This window comes from Bos mutus, chromosome 21 (genome assembly GCF_027580195.1).
Source record: "Bos mutus isolate GX-2022 chromosome 21, NWIPB_WYAK_1.1, whole genome shotgun sequence".
Classification (NCBI taxonomy): Eukaryota; Metazoa; Chordata; class Mammalia; order Artiodactyla; family Bovidae; genus Bos; species Bos mutus.
Window position 1 is genome coordinate 40,944,483 of NC_091637.1, and position 16,798 is coordinate 40,961,280.

General features: G+C 36.3%; 1 protein-coding gene across 13 annotated transcripts in view; it reads right to left on the reverse strand.

The window, feature by feature from the left end:
* HEATR5A (HEAT repeat containing 5A) overlaps positions 1 to 16,798 on the reverse strand; it is a 99,205-nt gene that overhangs the window by 13,046 nt on the left and 69,361 nt on the right. For 12 of the 13 annotated variants that reach the window (XM_070358687.1, XM_070358686.1, XM_070358690.1 and 9 more), the window contains 8 exons: positions 14,727 to 14,906; positions 12,640 to 12,879; positions 9,929 to 10,110; positions 8,593 to 8,661; positions 6,874 to 7,053; positions 4,925 to 5,147; positions 2,542 to 2,790; positions 1,362 to 1,489 (listed from right to left, as the gene is read on the reverse strand). In XM_070358687.1, coding sequence (XP_070214788.1) covers positions 1,362 to 1,489; positions 2,542 to 2,790; positions 4,925 to 5,147; positions 6,874 to 7,053; positions 8,593 to 8,661; positions 9,929 to 10,110; positions 12,640 to 12,879; positions 14,727 to 14,906 — 1,451 coding nt within the window. The remainder of the gene's footprint in view (positions 1 to 1,361; positions 1,490 to 2,541; positions 2,791 to 4,924; positions 5,148 to 6,873; positions 7,054 to 8,592; positions 8,662 to 9,928; positions 10,111 to 12,639; positions 12,880 to 14,726; positions 14,907 to 16,798) is intronic. The other variant, XM_070358696.1, reaches the window with a different exon arrangement.

Sequence of the window (16,798 nt, forward strand, 5' to 3'; positions counted from 1 at the left end):
TTGTAGGAGATGGCACTATGACAAAAGATCATTTTCACACAGTTCCTCAACTGAGATAACAAACAAGGAAATTTCTATAACAAGATAAAAAAACATGGCTCAAAGTATACAAGGACTGCCAGATTCAAGATAAAAAGATTCCCAGAGATATATTAAAGTTTTCTAATACTTACAAATGGTGGCAAAAATGACATTAACAGTGTGTAAGTTATTAAGCATAGAATGAATATCACTCAAAAGAAAATACACTAGAAGAATACTACTTAACTTTCCCCCTGTTCTATTGGTCTGGTGGCTTTCTTTCATCTTCGAAAATAAGTGCAAAATACTCATTATAATACTTGTTTTAACATATAGAATTAACAAGCACAAAAAGTTTAAAACTTATCCATGTGCAATTCAAGTCAGGCAGGAGCCTGATTCATACTTTAAACCTAATAAACGATAGTGGTAATAAATAACAGTCTATACAGAAAGGAAATTACACCATTTATTTTTCTTAACATCCAAAAGTCAATTTAATATACAATTCAATATACTGGTAATACCGGCTTCCCTGGGGGCTCAGTGGTAAAGAACCTGCCTGCCAGTGCAGGAGCTGCAGGTTCCGTCCCTGGGTCAGGAAGATCCCCTACAGAAGGAAACGGCAACCCACTCCAGTATTCTTGTCTGGGAAATTCCATGAACAGGGGACCGTGGTGGGCTGCAATCCTTGGGGTCACAAAGAGCCAGACACAACTTAGCAAATAAGTATTCACACATATGGTGATACATGATGCTAAGAGTGCCTGCCCAATGCACTGTTGCTCTTGGGAAGGCAGTTAAAGGAAGTGCTGTACACTGTAGAGTGATCCTTCAAATCATGGTCACAACTGGGTCTGGTATTATTGTCTGACTCCACCTATAGGCTAGGCAGTTGTCTCTTAAAAGACCTTGATGGAGCACTACACACCTGACAGTGAACATGCACCAAGAGGATTCTCTCCTGGGGAAATGGGGCATAAGACACAGATGCATATGAGGAGCGAGTGCAGTGAAGCGGCAAGAGGCAAGGATAGCACAAGACAGAACCTTCCCATCACGCAGCAAGTTCGCCCGAAGAGCTGCTACACAGAGTGCTGGGCTGGTGGCAGCAAAAGTAAGTGTGGCAGGAGCAGAGACAGAAAGCGGCAGACAGAGGCGTGACTGCTCCCGAGTCAGCACGGCTGCTGCCGGCTCTTCAGTTCGGAGCTCAGCTATGCAGTGCTTCAGTTTCCTTTTTACTTCTCTGTGTTCACCCACTGTTCACTATAGAAACCCGAACACATTTCTGTTGCTGTGCCTTGGAATCTAGAGAAGCCTGACAAGCAACAAGAAATCACCTGATCGCTGCCAATTTTAGATCTTGGCCAAGGAACATCGAGAAGGGCCTGTAACGCGTGTAAACAGGCAGTAATGCTTTCCATGGTTGCATCTGAACGTAAGGAACATAGAAACTTCACACTGATTCCTGTAGAAAGTAGAGAAAGAGAACAGGGCTTCTTTAGAGTCTTGGTTTCTGACGTTAAAGAATTTTCTATTTTGATAAGATACACAAATAAACTTAGCACAGAAGCAATGCAAATAAATCACCATGAATTTAAGACTAAACAATTAAGTGGTAAGGCAATCTCTTAACAGTTTTTATCAACATGTACACAAATAATAATCTCAACTAGGCTTGTGCACTACTGCAAAAATTATAATAAAACTGTGCCAGAACTTAACATGTAGAGTTTCATAATTTTATTCTGACTAAAATTTATTGAGTGATTGCCATGTATCAGGCATTGTACTTTATATCATTTCACTCTCATAGTATCTCAGGAAGTAGGTACTATTATTCCCACTCCTTTTGAGCACATAAAGCTTAAATAGTTCACTAAATGTCTGTTACAATGAGGCACACCAAGAATTTGAACTAAGGTAATTAAACAGCACAGTTTATGCCCTGCCAGTCTTTATTACATAAAAGTTTGTTTTTAAAAAGCTCTCAAGGCAAACAGAAACAAAATTTTAATATACCCAAGGATATAGCAAGTCTGATCATGTTTGGCTTCAGGAGGAATAACAGAAGCTCTATGAACCAGAAACCTTAGCAGTTAATTACTGACCTTTATAACCCTCACATTTCAGTTAGTAACTTATTTATAGGTAATCTAACAGGTTGCTTCCTCAGAACAAGGTAAGTGTGAAAAACATTTAATCTAGAAACTCAAGGCATCTAGAAAGATACCTCATTTTAAAAATGAAGTTCTAAGAAAGCCAAAAAATGGTTTAACTTCATAAATTTAAAAATCTCATTTATCTTTGACCTTAAATGTTAATGCAGTTCTGAACCTGTGAATATACCTTCTTGAACCTTGTAATTCTTGAAAATGGGGAGGGAGGGGTAGATGACTCAGTATACTGTTATTGCCTAATAAAGAATGAAGTTAACAGCCACAAGAGCTGACAGGTAAGAAAGCACAATCCATGAAAAACTCTGTATGGCTGGCAGCGGGTAAAAAGTGTTTTACTGACCTAAAATAAGATGGAATCTCTCAGTGTAGACATCCTCAGGGGACTTTACTGTAGGTCCAGAGGATGAGCCCTGGCACATGGAAGTTGGTGTCACAGGCCTTGAGAGATTAGGGGCTCCCTCATCTGGGTCAGCAACGACAAAGCCTGTGCTTGTAAGCCACAGTGCTGTGGCATGCAAGATAAGCGCCCAGGAGTTGTAGTAATGCAGTTTTGCATTTTCACTAGTCTCTGCTGTGTAGAAAGCACCACCTACAAAAAAGGGAAAGCAAACAGTTTCAGGAGGAATAAATGAAGAGATGTGTTCACACTCCATTTTCCCTTTTATCTGTTACAAGAGATAGACCATTTCCAGCCTGTACCCTACACTTCAAGGTGACTACTTGTTGACTTATACCACCACAGATTAGATTTGCCCATTTTTGGACTTCACAAAAATACACAGTATGCAACTGTTTTTAACTTAACAATATTTTTAGAGATGGATCATCCATGCTGCTATATTATCAATGTTTTATTATCAGACTTTATTTCTCCTGAGCATACAACTGTTGGTCACAGTGCTGACATATCCTTAAAACTTCGTAAGAAATTTGTAGGCTCTTTTTCTTTTTAATCATAAAATATTTTAAAACAAATATGTGATGTGTGTGTTTAGAATGCAAAAGGTTCATACAATCTGAAGAGAAACCACAGTGTGTGTGCGGGCAGGTTCAGTCACTCAGTTGTGTCCGACTCCCTGTGACCCCATGGACTGCAGCCCGCCAGGCTCCTCTGTCCACGGAATTCTCAGGTAAGAATACTGGAGTGGGTTGCCATCTCCTCCTCCAAAGGATCTTCCTGACCCAGGGATTGAACCCTTGTCCCCTGCATTGGCAGGAGGATTCTTTACCACTTAGCCACCTGGGAAGCCCAGAGTATGTATATGCATGTATAAAACAAATGCTGATACTCACCTACCTCTAAGATTAAGTAACATTTCACCATTCTTAAATCTCTTTCTTAAAAACAAACAAAACCACTAAAACTCTATATACCACTAATTCTTGCCCTTCCTTCTATAACCACTTTCCTCAAGTCACTGTGAATCAGTCTCAGGTCTTAAACTTTCACACTAGACGTTTGTATTCATAAATAATAGATGCTGTTATTTAGTGTGAGTTTACTTAAAGGCCTCATATTGTGTGTATCCTTTTCAAACTTGCTTTCCCCCTGAACATTATGTTTTAGAGATTTACATATGTTGATTCATGTGTCATTCATTTTTGTTGATAAATTTTTTCAGTAAATCAATGTTATTTCCATTTTTAATGCTATAAAAAGGTATAAAGTCCAATAAATACTCTGCATATCATTGTGTATACTTCCAATTAAAATTCTAATAGAACTTGACAGGCTGGCCCTAAAATTCATAGCAAGGAGTGAAAAAAATAATAGCTGTTTTGGAATAACATGAAGATTAAAAGCAGCTGCCAAATATCCAATCCACAAAATGTGATATTAATAACTGAGTATAAAATTAGATTCCCTTGGGGGAATATATGTATAAAAGAGTAGATATGTGTGTATGTATAACTGATTCACTGTGCTGTACAGCAGAAACTAACACAACACTGTAAAGCAACTATACTCCAATTAAAAAAAACTAGAGCCCTATCTTCATTCTACACACTAAAAAGAAATTCCAACAGGACTAAAATCTAAAATGTAAAAAGCAAAAGTGTAAAGCTTATATAGCTTTGTGGTCTTAATTTAAAAAAAGTATCAGGTATTACAGAGGAAACATAAACCATAAAAAACTGATTATATTAATTTTAAAAAGGTAAAAGAGCCAAGCCACAGGCTGAGAGAGGATACCTTCCAGATATGGAACCACAAAGGAAGAGTATTAAACATATGGAAGGATTAACAAGTCAGTAAGAAAATGACAAATATGAAGCAGAAAATGGGCAAAGATGATGACTGGGTGATTTATGGAAAAAGAAACTTAAACAGCCCAAAAACTGATGAAAAAAGACTTTCAATCAACGAAATAAACCAATGAAATTCTTTAAACTCATCACATTGGGAAAAACAAGTATAGTAACATACAGTGGAGGGAAGATGTAGATAAACAGAGGCATGTTGTTGATCATATACACTGCTGTAATCACGCTGGAGAACGATTTGGCTGTTATCTTGTGAGTTAGGAAGAGCGTGCCTCATGACTGAACGAGTCAACTGCAGGGTCTCTACCCTGAAGCAACTCTCCCATGACTATTCTATGAATGAAAATTATTCTTGAAAAAATGTTTCATATAAACATTACCTGCTAGTGGAGAAATTTTGAAAATACATGTTAGTGACAGTCATTCTAGGAATTACAGTAAATATTTCACCCCCTTACCTTCAACAGGAAGCTGAGAGGCAAATTCTGAAGGCAAAGTTAGGAGAGCAAAATCCTGAAGTGCAGCTAGCCAGAGCCTACTCAATGTGCCAAGGTCTGCGTGGACTAAGTCAAGCAGCCCATCTGGTGAAATTGACCCGTTTCCAATGCTCTCTTCTGAACAGGCAGGAGTCTTCAAAGATTGTCTGTGGTTTTTATGCCTTTCTACAGCAATTATGTAGACCTGTATAAAGGTTACTTTATAAATAGGAAAATCTTAGACCCACAGGTGCTACAATATTTTTATCTTGCAGACTTACCTTGAACCTGCCTCCTGGACTTGAAATGCACATGATACAAGAAGGTACACAGGTGCAACCACAGACAAAACTGGGGTAGAAAGATCCAAAGCATTATCTTCACTGAGATATGTTAGGGGTGATAATACTTGACAAGGATGCTGCCACACTGCAGTTTACAACCATGACAGCTGTCACTAAATGATCCTGGCACCCTGTTTCACTAAGCCTGGCTATGGCCTTGGCTGCCTGTAGCCATTTATTGAAATGGATTACATTTCTGAAATCAAATAAGCTGAAATACTGAATATTTTTTCAATGTTACCACTAAATGACTTACAAAACATTTACCTATATAGACTATAGACACGGACTACAGAATGTTAAAGTATTCAACATAGTACATAATGTGTACTATTCTCTTTATCCATAGCTCTGAAATCCAAAGGCTCTGTAAAATGTAATTTTGTGGGCAACAATCTGGTGACAAAACACAAAAAAATTTATGTGAGGCTGTTTATACAGTGTGACTATTCAAACATTTTCACAGATATATTATAAACTGTTTGATTATAGATTTTACAGTATTATCCCAACATCCTGGAGGGATACATGAAATATGCATCCAAATTTTAAATCCCAATTTATCTGGCTCTAAGGATTTCAAGTAATTATGGACCTCAATTACATGGAGCTTGTTGGCTAGTCATTATTTCCACTAAGGAGAGAACAGGAGAATGTATAATGGCTTAAGCAAGAATACAGGGATTCAAATGATTATAAAAAACATTATAAAACAGTAAATTTATAAAATAGGTTACAGAAATTACAGAATATCTGTTTGTTCTATCAAAAGCATATGTTTAAACCATTTAGAGTTGATTGTTAAAGATCATTAAATCCAACTTATTAAGTCTAGGCAGAAATATTTTCTAACTGAAATTTGTCAATACTAAATAATGACAAAAACAGAAACTCAACAATCTTCTGGTTTTAATTAGCCCTACTGTAGAAAACCCTTTCTCACATATTGGCTGCAACACTCAGTTGCAATCTGAGACTATATATATTTCTAACTGAAGTGATACATGAACCAAGACTGGCCAAATATGATAACTGTTGAAGCTGGATAATGAGTTTATATGAGTTCATTACAGTATTCTGTTTACTTCTGTATATATGTAAACGTTTCTATCATAAATTTTTAAAATTATATGGCTTTCTGATTAGAAAAGTAAATAAAGAACAACTAAGTACTTCCCTCTAAGATTTTTTTAATCTTAGGAAATAAATGACTTACTTAATATTCAAAAGTCATTTTATGAAAGAAAGAGCTCTAAGAAATATTAAAGCATGTGTTATAGTTGATAGAATATATGAGCAAACCCACATTTCCAATAATTCAGGTTTCAATAAAAGTTGATTTCCATTGGCTATGATAAAGTCTCTTATGACTGCCCCCTGCTTAAAACAGCAGATAAGACAACAGGAGGGTACTTTAGAATCCTTGGCCAAAATATCAATTAGCATATAAATATATCTAATGTTGAAAGTCTTCAGTTAACCTTAAACACAGACTTACTTGTGTTTTAAATAGCTAATTTCAGTTTATGGCCTAAGACGTTTATTAACAACTTCCAAAATTCTAGTCATAAACTGAGACATACTAACCTCTGCCCAGGCTTTTAGCACAGCTAAGATCTCCATGGTAGAAGCACTTTCATTATATAAGTGACTAAGAGCTTCTTTTCCAACCTGAATTTTTGTTAATGATGCAACAAGCAGCTGATGAACTCTTCGGATGTCGTTAAGGTCACTTACAACTCCACTTGCTATCCAGGCACTGCAAACCTAGTTTTTTAAGAAAATCAAAAATTATATTTAAAAACTATAAACACCCTCTTTGGGAGTTCAGCAGAGTTCACTCATATCTCAGGAATCTGGTCACTTAAATCATCTTGCTATCAAGAAACCCAATGGGATACTGCTGATAATGATAGTCAAAGCCAGCATTTCAAAAGAGAATGAGACAGGGTGCTCAGGGTTGGAGCACTGGGATGACCCTGAGGGATGGGATGGGGAGGGAGGGCGGTTCAGGATGGGGAACACATGTACACCCATGGCTGATTCATGTCAATGTATGGCAAAAACCACTACAATATTATAAAGTAATTAGCCCCCAATTAAATAAATTTTTTAAAAACTCAAAAGAGAATGAAATCTCTTGATTTGAAGAAAGGAAGCTGTGCTAAGTAAATAAAGAGTTTTAGATGTTATTAACATAGAGAAGATAAGCCATGAAAGGCACTACTTGCGTAATTGTCTGGATTGACATTTGAATTATATTTCCAATCTTTATTATTTCATCTTACTATTTTAAAATCAGGGATTAATTGCGCCTCAATAAAGATTTTTATTCTTTTGAAGATATTTTTAATTTTTAAAACAAACATCATTAATAATCCTCCAATGCCAAAAATTTCCTCAGTTATCAGGGGCCATCTATGAAGGTTTTCCTGATTGTCACGATATTTCATGAAAATTTATTTTTCCTTTACTGTCTACTTATTTAGTTCACATTTCCTTTCACAAAAGATTTCAAGTGGCTTATAGCAAGAACACATATAATAAAATGATAAATTAGACTCAGTATAACAGTTAACAAAATTCTATGAATATTGAAGGTACTCAAACATTTCCTAAATACAACTGAATTTGAAAAGTTGAAAGAAATGAGTAAAATCAGTTTTTGCCATTTTGTTTATAATTAATTTAATTCATACCAGTTCTGCTTTTATCTCAGACCATTCAGGGCTGGATATTGAATGCTTGACAACACCATCAAGAAAAGCAACTATTTAAAACTGTATACCATATGGCTCTTAGATATATGAAAAAACACTCAACCTCACTTGGCATACAAATCTAAACTATCCTGAGATACCCTTTTTACTCCATCACAAAATCTTAAGTTTGCCAACTCACACAGCTGCTGAGAAACAGGCACTTGCATAGAGTGCTGGCAGGAGTTTAAAGTGGTTAACTCTTGTAATACACTCTTTAACCCAACAATTCAATTTTGGGGAATTTAGCTCCATACATGCTTGGACCCAGTGAAATGACCCATACAGAAAGACGGTCATTAACTGCAGCACTATCTGTAAGAGCGAAAGACAAAAAAGAGCCCCCATATTTCCATCACTAGACAACTGGTGACATACCCATATACTGGCTTACTATGCAGTTACAAGAAAGAAAAAGTTCTGTAAATTTAAAAGGTGAAGAAAAGGGGCAGCTGAGATTAATGGGTGGGTGGACAACTGTAACATCGAACCTTGGTATTAAACACTATCTGGAGAGCTGCTTCCTAAAGGAGGGTTTACTATTTACCTGACATGCTTTGGCAGTGACGTCAGGTGGTGTCTCTGAGGTGAAGGCTGGTCTAAGTGCCGCTCCTACCTGGCAAGAAATGATATGCTCGTTCAAGCATCAATAAGTAAGATAGCACAAACTCTTTTCTCTTTTTAATGTTATCTTAAAATTATCCCTTTATAATAGGTATTATAAGCACTTTTTGGTTCTGCCAGTCCAGGATGTCTTTCCCTGTTTTGGGGTAAGAGCATCTCAATTCTCCTTTGGGGAACTTTCTCGCCAACTCTTAGCCCATGTGGTTGCTATGGAGCTAACAGTACTGTCTGGCTCCAGGGATCCACACTGGTATAATGAAATCTCTCCTGTAGATGTTTGCTGGAAGTACTCGGAAAGAAGTGCTGTCTTTAAAAGACTAGATGCTAAGAGAGCCATTTTGATACCACTTGGAGAGGGCAAATTTGAAAAAAGAGCCAGTGCAGGAGAAAGCAGAGCCAACTAAGATTCCCCAAAACAATCTTCCTTTTCTGCTTAAGTGAGTGGTAATTTTATTTCTATCATTTGTAATTTTAAGAGGAGTAAAAATATAACAGAGCTCCCCTTAAGCTGGAATATAGTATTTAGACTAATATGTAGTTCTATGTAACTCCCATCCCTTCCTTTTCTCTTTCCCTAAACATACACTGACATTACCTGTTGGGAAGATGTGATGGAGCCTGCTACCAATTGGTGAACTGCTCTGGATTCCCTAATTGCCAGTCAACAGAAGCTGCCTCTGAATCACGAGAGGTATCCTTGCATGACTGCTGAAGGACTACATGTGATGTGTGTGATGTAACATGATGATTTTGTTACCTTCCTTGTTCCTCCTAGGTTGCTCAATGCACCAGGCAAACAAACACCAGTTAAAAAGATTACAGAACCAGTAAAAGAATCTTGAACTCTTTTCTAAGTTCAGGGGAAATAAAGGAGGTTATATCTAGCCTAGGAGTAGTAACCTGAAGATAAAATGCATGTAGCCTAAGTGGAATATGTTAATAATATTAATGATTTGGTGTTATCTTAAGGTTATTTGGATATTCTGTAAAGAATTTCATTATCAAAGCCCTTTATTCCCCATAAATTACCAAGAAGGTTTTTATTACGTGACTTAACTTCTAGCGTTATAAAAGACCTGTTTCATGAATTATTTTGCTTTTACTTGAAGATTTCTTCTTCAAACATATACTGATAGGACTGGTGATATATTAACAGAGATACACACACATTTATGTATTAAGAGGTGACATGCCAATTAGTTTCACAGACTTCTAACCTGGTTGTTTAATAATAAGATTCTCTAATAGAAAGTGCTTACATTGGCTTGATACTGTTCCAGAATCACATGACCTGGAAACTCTGGTTCTGGAATCGCTGCAAATCGCCGAATAACCACTAACAGGGTTTCAAGGCCAGAAAGACGGAGCTGGTCACTATGATCTGTGGCAGCCATAAAAGCCATGCGAATTAAGTCAGCAAGATGTAGCACCAAAAAGTCATCTACAAGATTAAAAAAAGAAAATCTTATTAAGAATATGCTGGAACTAAGATTTATGCTAAGTGCTAATTTTTCCTCCTTTTAATTTCATAAGCTAGACTTTCAAGTACTTTTACAGTTTGACTGTTTGTTACAGACCCTAAAGCTGGATTTACTGCACCAGTGCAAGTACTCAGACACAAACAACCATCCCAAACCAAATACTAATACAGCTTTGAAAAACCAAAGGCAGAATTAGCATCCTTTAGAAGAATGCTAATAGTATTTTCAATAAAAATTTTGTTCAGACTTTCTGATAAAAGTACATTAGAAGGTACTTAGGAAACTTTGGGTTTTGATGAATTACACATTAATCATTCTCTTCATGTCAAGTTGAAGCTAAAAGATAATATTCCTTTAAAGATTTTTTATGTGGTTCTTTATATGGACTATGGGCTTCCCTGTTGGCTCAGATGGTAAAGAATCTGCCTGCAATGCAGGAGACCCAGGTTTGATCCCTGGGTCAGGAAGATCCTCTGGAGAATGGACTGGCAGCCCACTCCAATATTCTTGCCTGGGAAATCCCATGGACAGCGGAGCTTGGTGGGCTGCAGTCCATGGGGTCACAAAGAGTCGGACACAACTGAACACCTAACGCTTTCACTTTCGTATGGACTACATTACCTTACTTTTTTGCATGTGCTGCCACACACACAAAAGATGGGGCATAAAAAAATATTTCTAGCTATAAAACTATAAATGAGAATTCCTTTCATGCCTACAACATATTACTTAGTATAATAATTCTACCGGGGAGAGACATAAAACAATCATTTAACAGTGTTCCAACAATAAAATGTTTACAGGTACAACAAACGTTTACCTAAAAAAAATTTGAGACTAAGTCAAAGAAGTATACTAGTTACAGGTCATACTGAAGAAACCAGCTCATCTTAGTAAGTGCCAATTACAATTTTAATCAAGAGCACAAGAGTCAGTAAGCACACTAATTTTATACCTATCAGTATTAGTGCTCATCACAAATAAGAGACTCAATTTCCAAAACATACTAAGAGCTCATACAACTCAACGACAAAAAGACAAACAACACTATCAAAGAATGGGCAGAAGACCTAAACAGACACCTCTCCAAACTATACATACATACGACCAACAGGCACAGGGAAAGATGCTCAACACTGCTAATTCTTAGAGAAACACAAATCTGCACTGAGGAACCACTTCATACCAGGCAGAATGGCCATCACTAAAAAGCCTGCAAATATTAATACAAATGTTGCAGAGGGTGTGGAGAAAAGGAATGTACAATTTGGCAAGAATATAAATTGGTACAGCTGCTACATAAAACAATATAGAGGTTCCTTTAAAAACTAAAAGAGCTCCCATATGATCCAGCAATCCCTACCTGGGCATATATCTAGAGAAAACCATAAACTGAAGATACATGCACCCCTATTTTCATAGCACTGTTTACAACAGCCAAGACATGTAAACAACTAAAAGTCCACTGACAGATGAATGGATCAAGATGTGGTAATATACACAGCAGAGTATTATTCAGCAATCAAAAAGAATGAAATAATGCCATTTGCAGCATCATGGAATCTAAAATATGATACAAATCAACCTATCTACACAACAAAAACAGACTCACTGACATAGAGAACAGACTTGGTTGCCAAGGGGAGTGGAAGTAGCGGGGAGAAGAAATAGGAGTTTGAGATTAACAGAGGCAAACTATTCTCTACAGAACGGATAAACAACAAGGTCCTACTGGACAGCACAGGGAACGATAACTGAACACCCTGTGGTGAACCATAATGGAAAAGAAAATGAAAAAGCACATAAATATATAAATGTGCACATAACTGAGTCACTTTGCTGTACAGAAGAAATTAACACAACACTGTAAATCCACTATACTTCAATAAAACTAAGCAAACGAAAGACAACTAAGAGACGCAATACGTGCTTGCTTGAAAAATAAAAAAGAAATAACCTAATTCATAGTCTCAGATGGGGAATAACAACATCTTGCCTTGTGATTCTTTTGTCAGGTAAAGAATATTTATAAGGCATTGAGATATGAGCATTGTGTCTGAATATATGTGTTTAAGTGAATTAAACCATAATCAACATGTATTTAGGTAAAAATAATAAAACTGAACAATAAAAGGTCAAACTGGTCTCACAAGTAGGTTTACTTTACATTGAGATAGACTCAGATGTTTTCAAGGTAATATCCATGGAACCAAAATAATCTATGAGCAAAATAGCTATATTTTGCTATATTTAATAGTTCTATAAAAATAAAATTTAAGAAAATAAAACTTGGGAATGCACATACTTTCCAAGAACGTGACCATTCTCTATAAACTTAATGTATCACATTATGTCCACTAAACAAAAGTGAATGCTGATTTAAGCATTCAGTTCAATCATTAAGAATGCATTTGAACATTAGAAATGTACTGCAGGCACAGAGCGCCTCTATGTGTACCATTTGGTCTTGTCATTGTTAAGCCACTTACTTCTTGAATCCTTCTTTTTCATTTCCTGCGCTAAAGCAACATCAAAATGTGCGCTGTGTCCATTTTCACACTGGTTGATTATCCTACAGACACATTCAGCAGCGAAGACTCTTGTGGCCCATCGGGGATTGGTGAAAGGGTGAGGTCTGCCATCATTTCTGTTGGTCAGAACCGAAGCGTCATCCCCTTTATCTCCTTCCTCTTCTTGCATTGTATCCACACAGGTTACGCTTGCAAAATCTTTTATCAAGGGAGAAAAACACACATAGTTTCAACTGGAAGATACACTTATAAAGAGACACAAATGACCTTAAGTACAGATCATACTGTTCATCAATCATACATCTTTTAACGATGTAAAATAATCATGTCTAATGACTACTGGTAACAGTGCTTACCTCGAGAAACGCTAAAAAACTATTCTTAAAAAATGATGAAGCCATTAAATTATATTTAAAGTGAAAGACTGAATATGATACTAGAATAATTATCAATCCGCTGTATGAAGATGGATATACTCAAGGAAGCACAGCATTCTGTGGTAGGGAGTATGGTGGACAGAACTAGATATGTTAACACTGGGCCCTTGAATGAATTTAAGAAGGTTCCTGAATCCACAAAAATGTCCAAAAAACACTTTCCTCAGGATAGACCCATTGGTATATTTACAATCACAAATTATCCAGATGACTAGCTGCCATCTATGGGGTCACACAGAGTCAGACACGACTGAAGTGACTTAGCAGCAGCAGCAGCAGCAGCAACAGAGCCAGTAATTAAGGAATTATTTGCCTTTAATATTATACTGCTGCTGCTGCTAAGTCACTTCAGTCGAGTCCGACTCTGTGTGACCCCATAGACGGCAGCTCACCAGGCTCCCCCATCCCTGGGATTCTCCAGGCAAGAACACTGGAGTGGGTTGCCATTTCCTTCTCCAAAGCATGAAAGTGAAAAGTGAAAGGGAAGTTGCTCAGTCGTGTCTGACTCTTCATGACCCCATGGACTGTAGCCCACCAGGCTCCTCCATCCGTGGGATTTTCCAGGCAAGAGTACTAATTGCTGACTTATTAACTATTTAACTCAACTTAAAATGCAACTTACAACATAAACCAACTTGTTTTTCTTAAATTATCTTTTATGTCAACATTTTTTGAGTGTGATACAACAGATAGCAAAGATGTTATAAAGTTAAGGCAAACCCGTCTTAAAACATCAATGGAGACTGAAGACATCAATAGAGACTGAAATTTATGTTTTTCGAATAAAAAGGGGTAGAGGTAAACGACAAAGGATAAAAAGAATAAACAGTGAAGTAAATTGAGTATTAAGTTCACATAGTGACTATAAAACTTTAAAGAAGATAGGTCACCAATCTATGCACTTGTAGTTTTTCTTTTGAAGAAGTCCTTTTAAGTTCTTTCTTCTGGGGACAGAAGAAAACATCAAGAAAGGAAAACATGTACAACATAATGGTGGAAAGACAAGTGTCAGTAACTGAAAGATAGGAGTACCAACAAGAACAAAGGTGGACAGAGAAGAATACTAAAAAAAAAAAGCCAGATTTTACAGTACCTTTCTTCCTTTGAGACCAGAGCTACATTAATTATAAGGCTTAAGTAACTGAGTTGAGAGCTACTGAAATATAATGAAAAGTTAGATGTTAAAGTCATGCAGGCTAAGGCTTGAATATGTGTGTGTCTTTGGGAAAATTACTTATCCTTTGCACGCCCTGTTTTCCCTTGTGTAAAATGGAACACTACTGCCTACTCATAAGATGGTTAAAAGAGGAAATGATACATAGTATGTACAGTATTTGGAACAGAAATGGTTCCTATCTTCTTTCTTTCTCACTCACTGTCTCTCTTAGTCCAAAGATACAAATTTTAAAGACTCTAACACAATTATAAGAGGAAAAAAAAGTAAGCTTTAAGTGCTGGACTTAAAGACTAGCATTAGAATCTTCACTTAAAGAAAAGCAACAGTTTTACCCCAAATATCCAAATTAATAAATTATCACTAGCAGACAATTTTATATAACACTTTTACTTTCAGTTTTATTATGTTGGCTGGTAATCACCAGTACTTACCAGCTGATGCAGCAAGTACATCTTTACAAAGCTTTAACCAAAAGGAGAGTTTATCCACTGCCATAGATGTGAGCATATGATTTAAAGTCTCTTTGATGTCATGGCATAATTTCTGATCTGTCTCTTTGTCAAGTAAGGTCAGTAAGGCCCCTTCAAGGCCCACTTCTCTGATGTTAGCATCTGACAAGAAGAAAATCGATGATCTAAGTAATATAGAAAACAAAACTGCCATATGAGAAGCACACACATTCAGTGGTTATTAAAAATATTACATGCAAATACACTCTAAAGAACTGGTCCACGTACAGCACCCTCAGTCTACTGAGGTCTGTTTTAGTTCACAACTAAAGTTTGATTATTATTCACAACACTGCCAAGTTATTTTTTATACAATGTCATTAAAAGATAAATCTTTGAGTTTACTAATATGTTTTCCTTATCAGGTAAACATTTTAACCCAATTAGCATGCAATACTTCTAAAAATTTATAGTGTTTCTTGGAATGATTATTTTATCTTCTCTTTAAAGTAAATTCAAATAAATAATCATAATTAAGCATTACTTATTCTTGTATAAAGGCTTTAAATTTATTAACATGAGAGTAAAACTCAGAAAACAACTATTAAATGGAGAAGAGTGTTTAATTACTACAACTAAGCTACAGTGGATCTAAGAATACTATTGAATTAATATAAATTACTACACAATATTCTCACTGCAAAGTAATACATCATTTCAAAAAAGAAATATAAGCCTTGATCTAGTATCTATTTCCTCTAACTCTGGAAACATAAAAAGAACAAGTACATTTTCTTATGAGGATTTAACTCATTTGGCAATTATGAAAGCATTTAGTTTCTAAAGATTATGCTACTATTAGACTATTTAAAAGAAGAGTTATCTTTTAAAGATCTTTTAGTTATCTTTTAAAGATCAGAAGGAGGTGGTAGGAATGTTTCTGATCACGGGTCTAAAAGTTAGAACAGCCCAATGTAACGTATGAGTCATGATTGGATCCTAAATTTGGGGGTGGGGTGTGGGCATGAGGGGGGGAAACGAATTTATAAAGGACATTTTTTTTTTTTAATATACAGGAAATTTACGTGAGAACTACAAATTCTATGAAAATACTAAATGATTTTACTAGGTTTGGAAATAACGTGTGGTCAAGCAGGAGCATGTCCTTCTTGAAAGATGCAGATAAGTATTTAGGGGTAAAGAGTCATGATGCCTGCAACCTGCTTTCAGATGGTTTGGCAAGAGGCTTATGTGTTATACTGAGAGATACACAAAGTCAATGTTACAAACATACGAAGTAGGTGAGTCTATGTGTTCACTTGCATATTTCTTCCTACTTTTCCATGGTTTGAAAAATTATAAAAATTTTAATAAGGAATTATATAATGAATCCTTTACTATCTTACCCACATAGCTTATTCAATAATTATATACCAGCATATTACCATAATAAATCCTAAAGCAACAAATATAATTTCAGCAGTTAATATAAGTTAAAGGTCACTATGGGGAGAATACCATACATGGTTAGAAGATTACAATTTCTCTGGTTAATTGATCACAGAATAATCTACAAACAAGTTCTTCAACCTATTTGATGACTAGTATACAAGTTCAGCAATGCTGATAGAGTAAGTCAGAGCCAAGGTTTTAATATAATAATAAAACTAAGTTAAAGAGCACAGAATAACAGTAAAACACATTATGGATCTGACAGCTTTAGATATTGGAAAGCTCTGTGAAGTCTGAGACTTTCTAAAAATGTGATAGAAATTTCAGTTCAGTTCAGTTCAGTCGCTCAGTCGTGTCTGACTCTTTGTGACCCCATGAACCACAGCACGCCAGGCCTCCCTGTCCATCACCAACTCCCGGAGTTTACCCAAACTCATGTCCATTGAGTCAGTGATGCCATCTAACCATCTCATCCTCTGTCGTCCCTTTCTCCTCCCGCCTTCAATCTTTCCCAGCATCAGGGTCTTTTCAAATGAGTCAGCTCTTCGCATTAGGTGGCCAAAGTATTGGAGTTTCAGCTTCAACATCAGTCCTTCCAATGA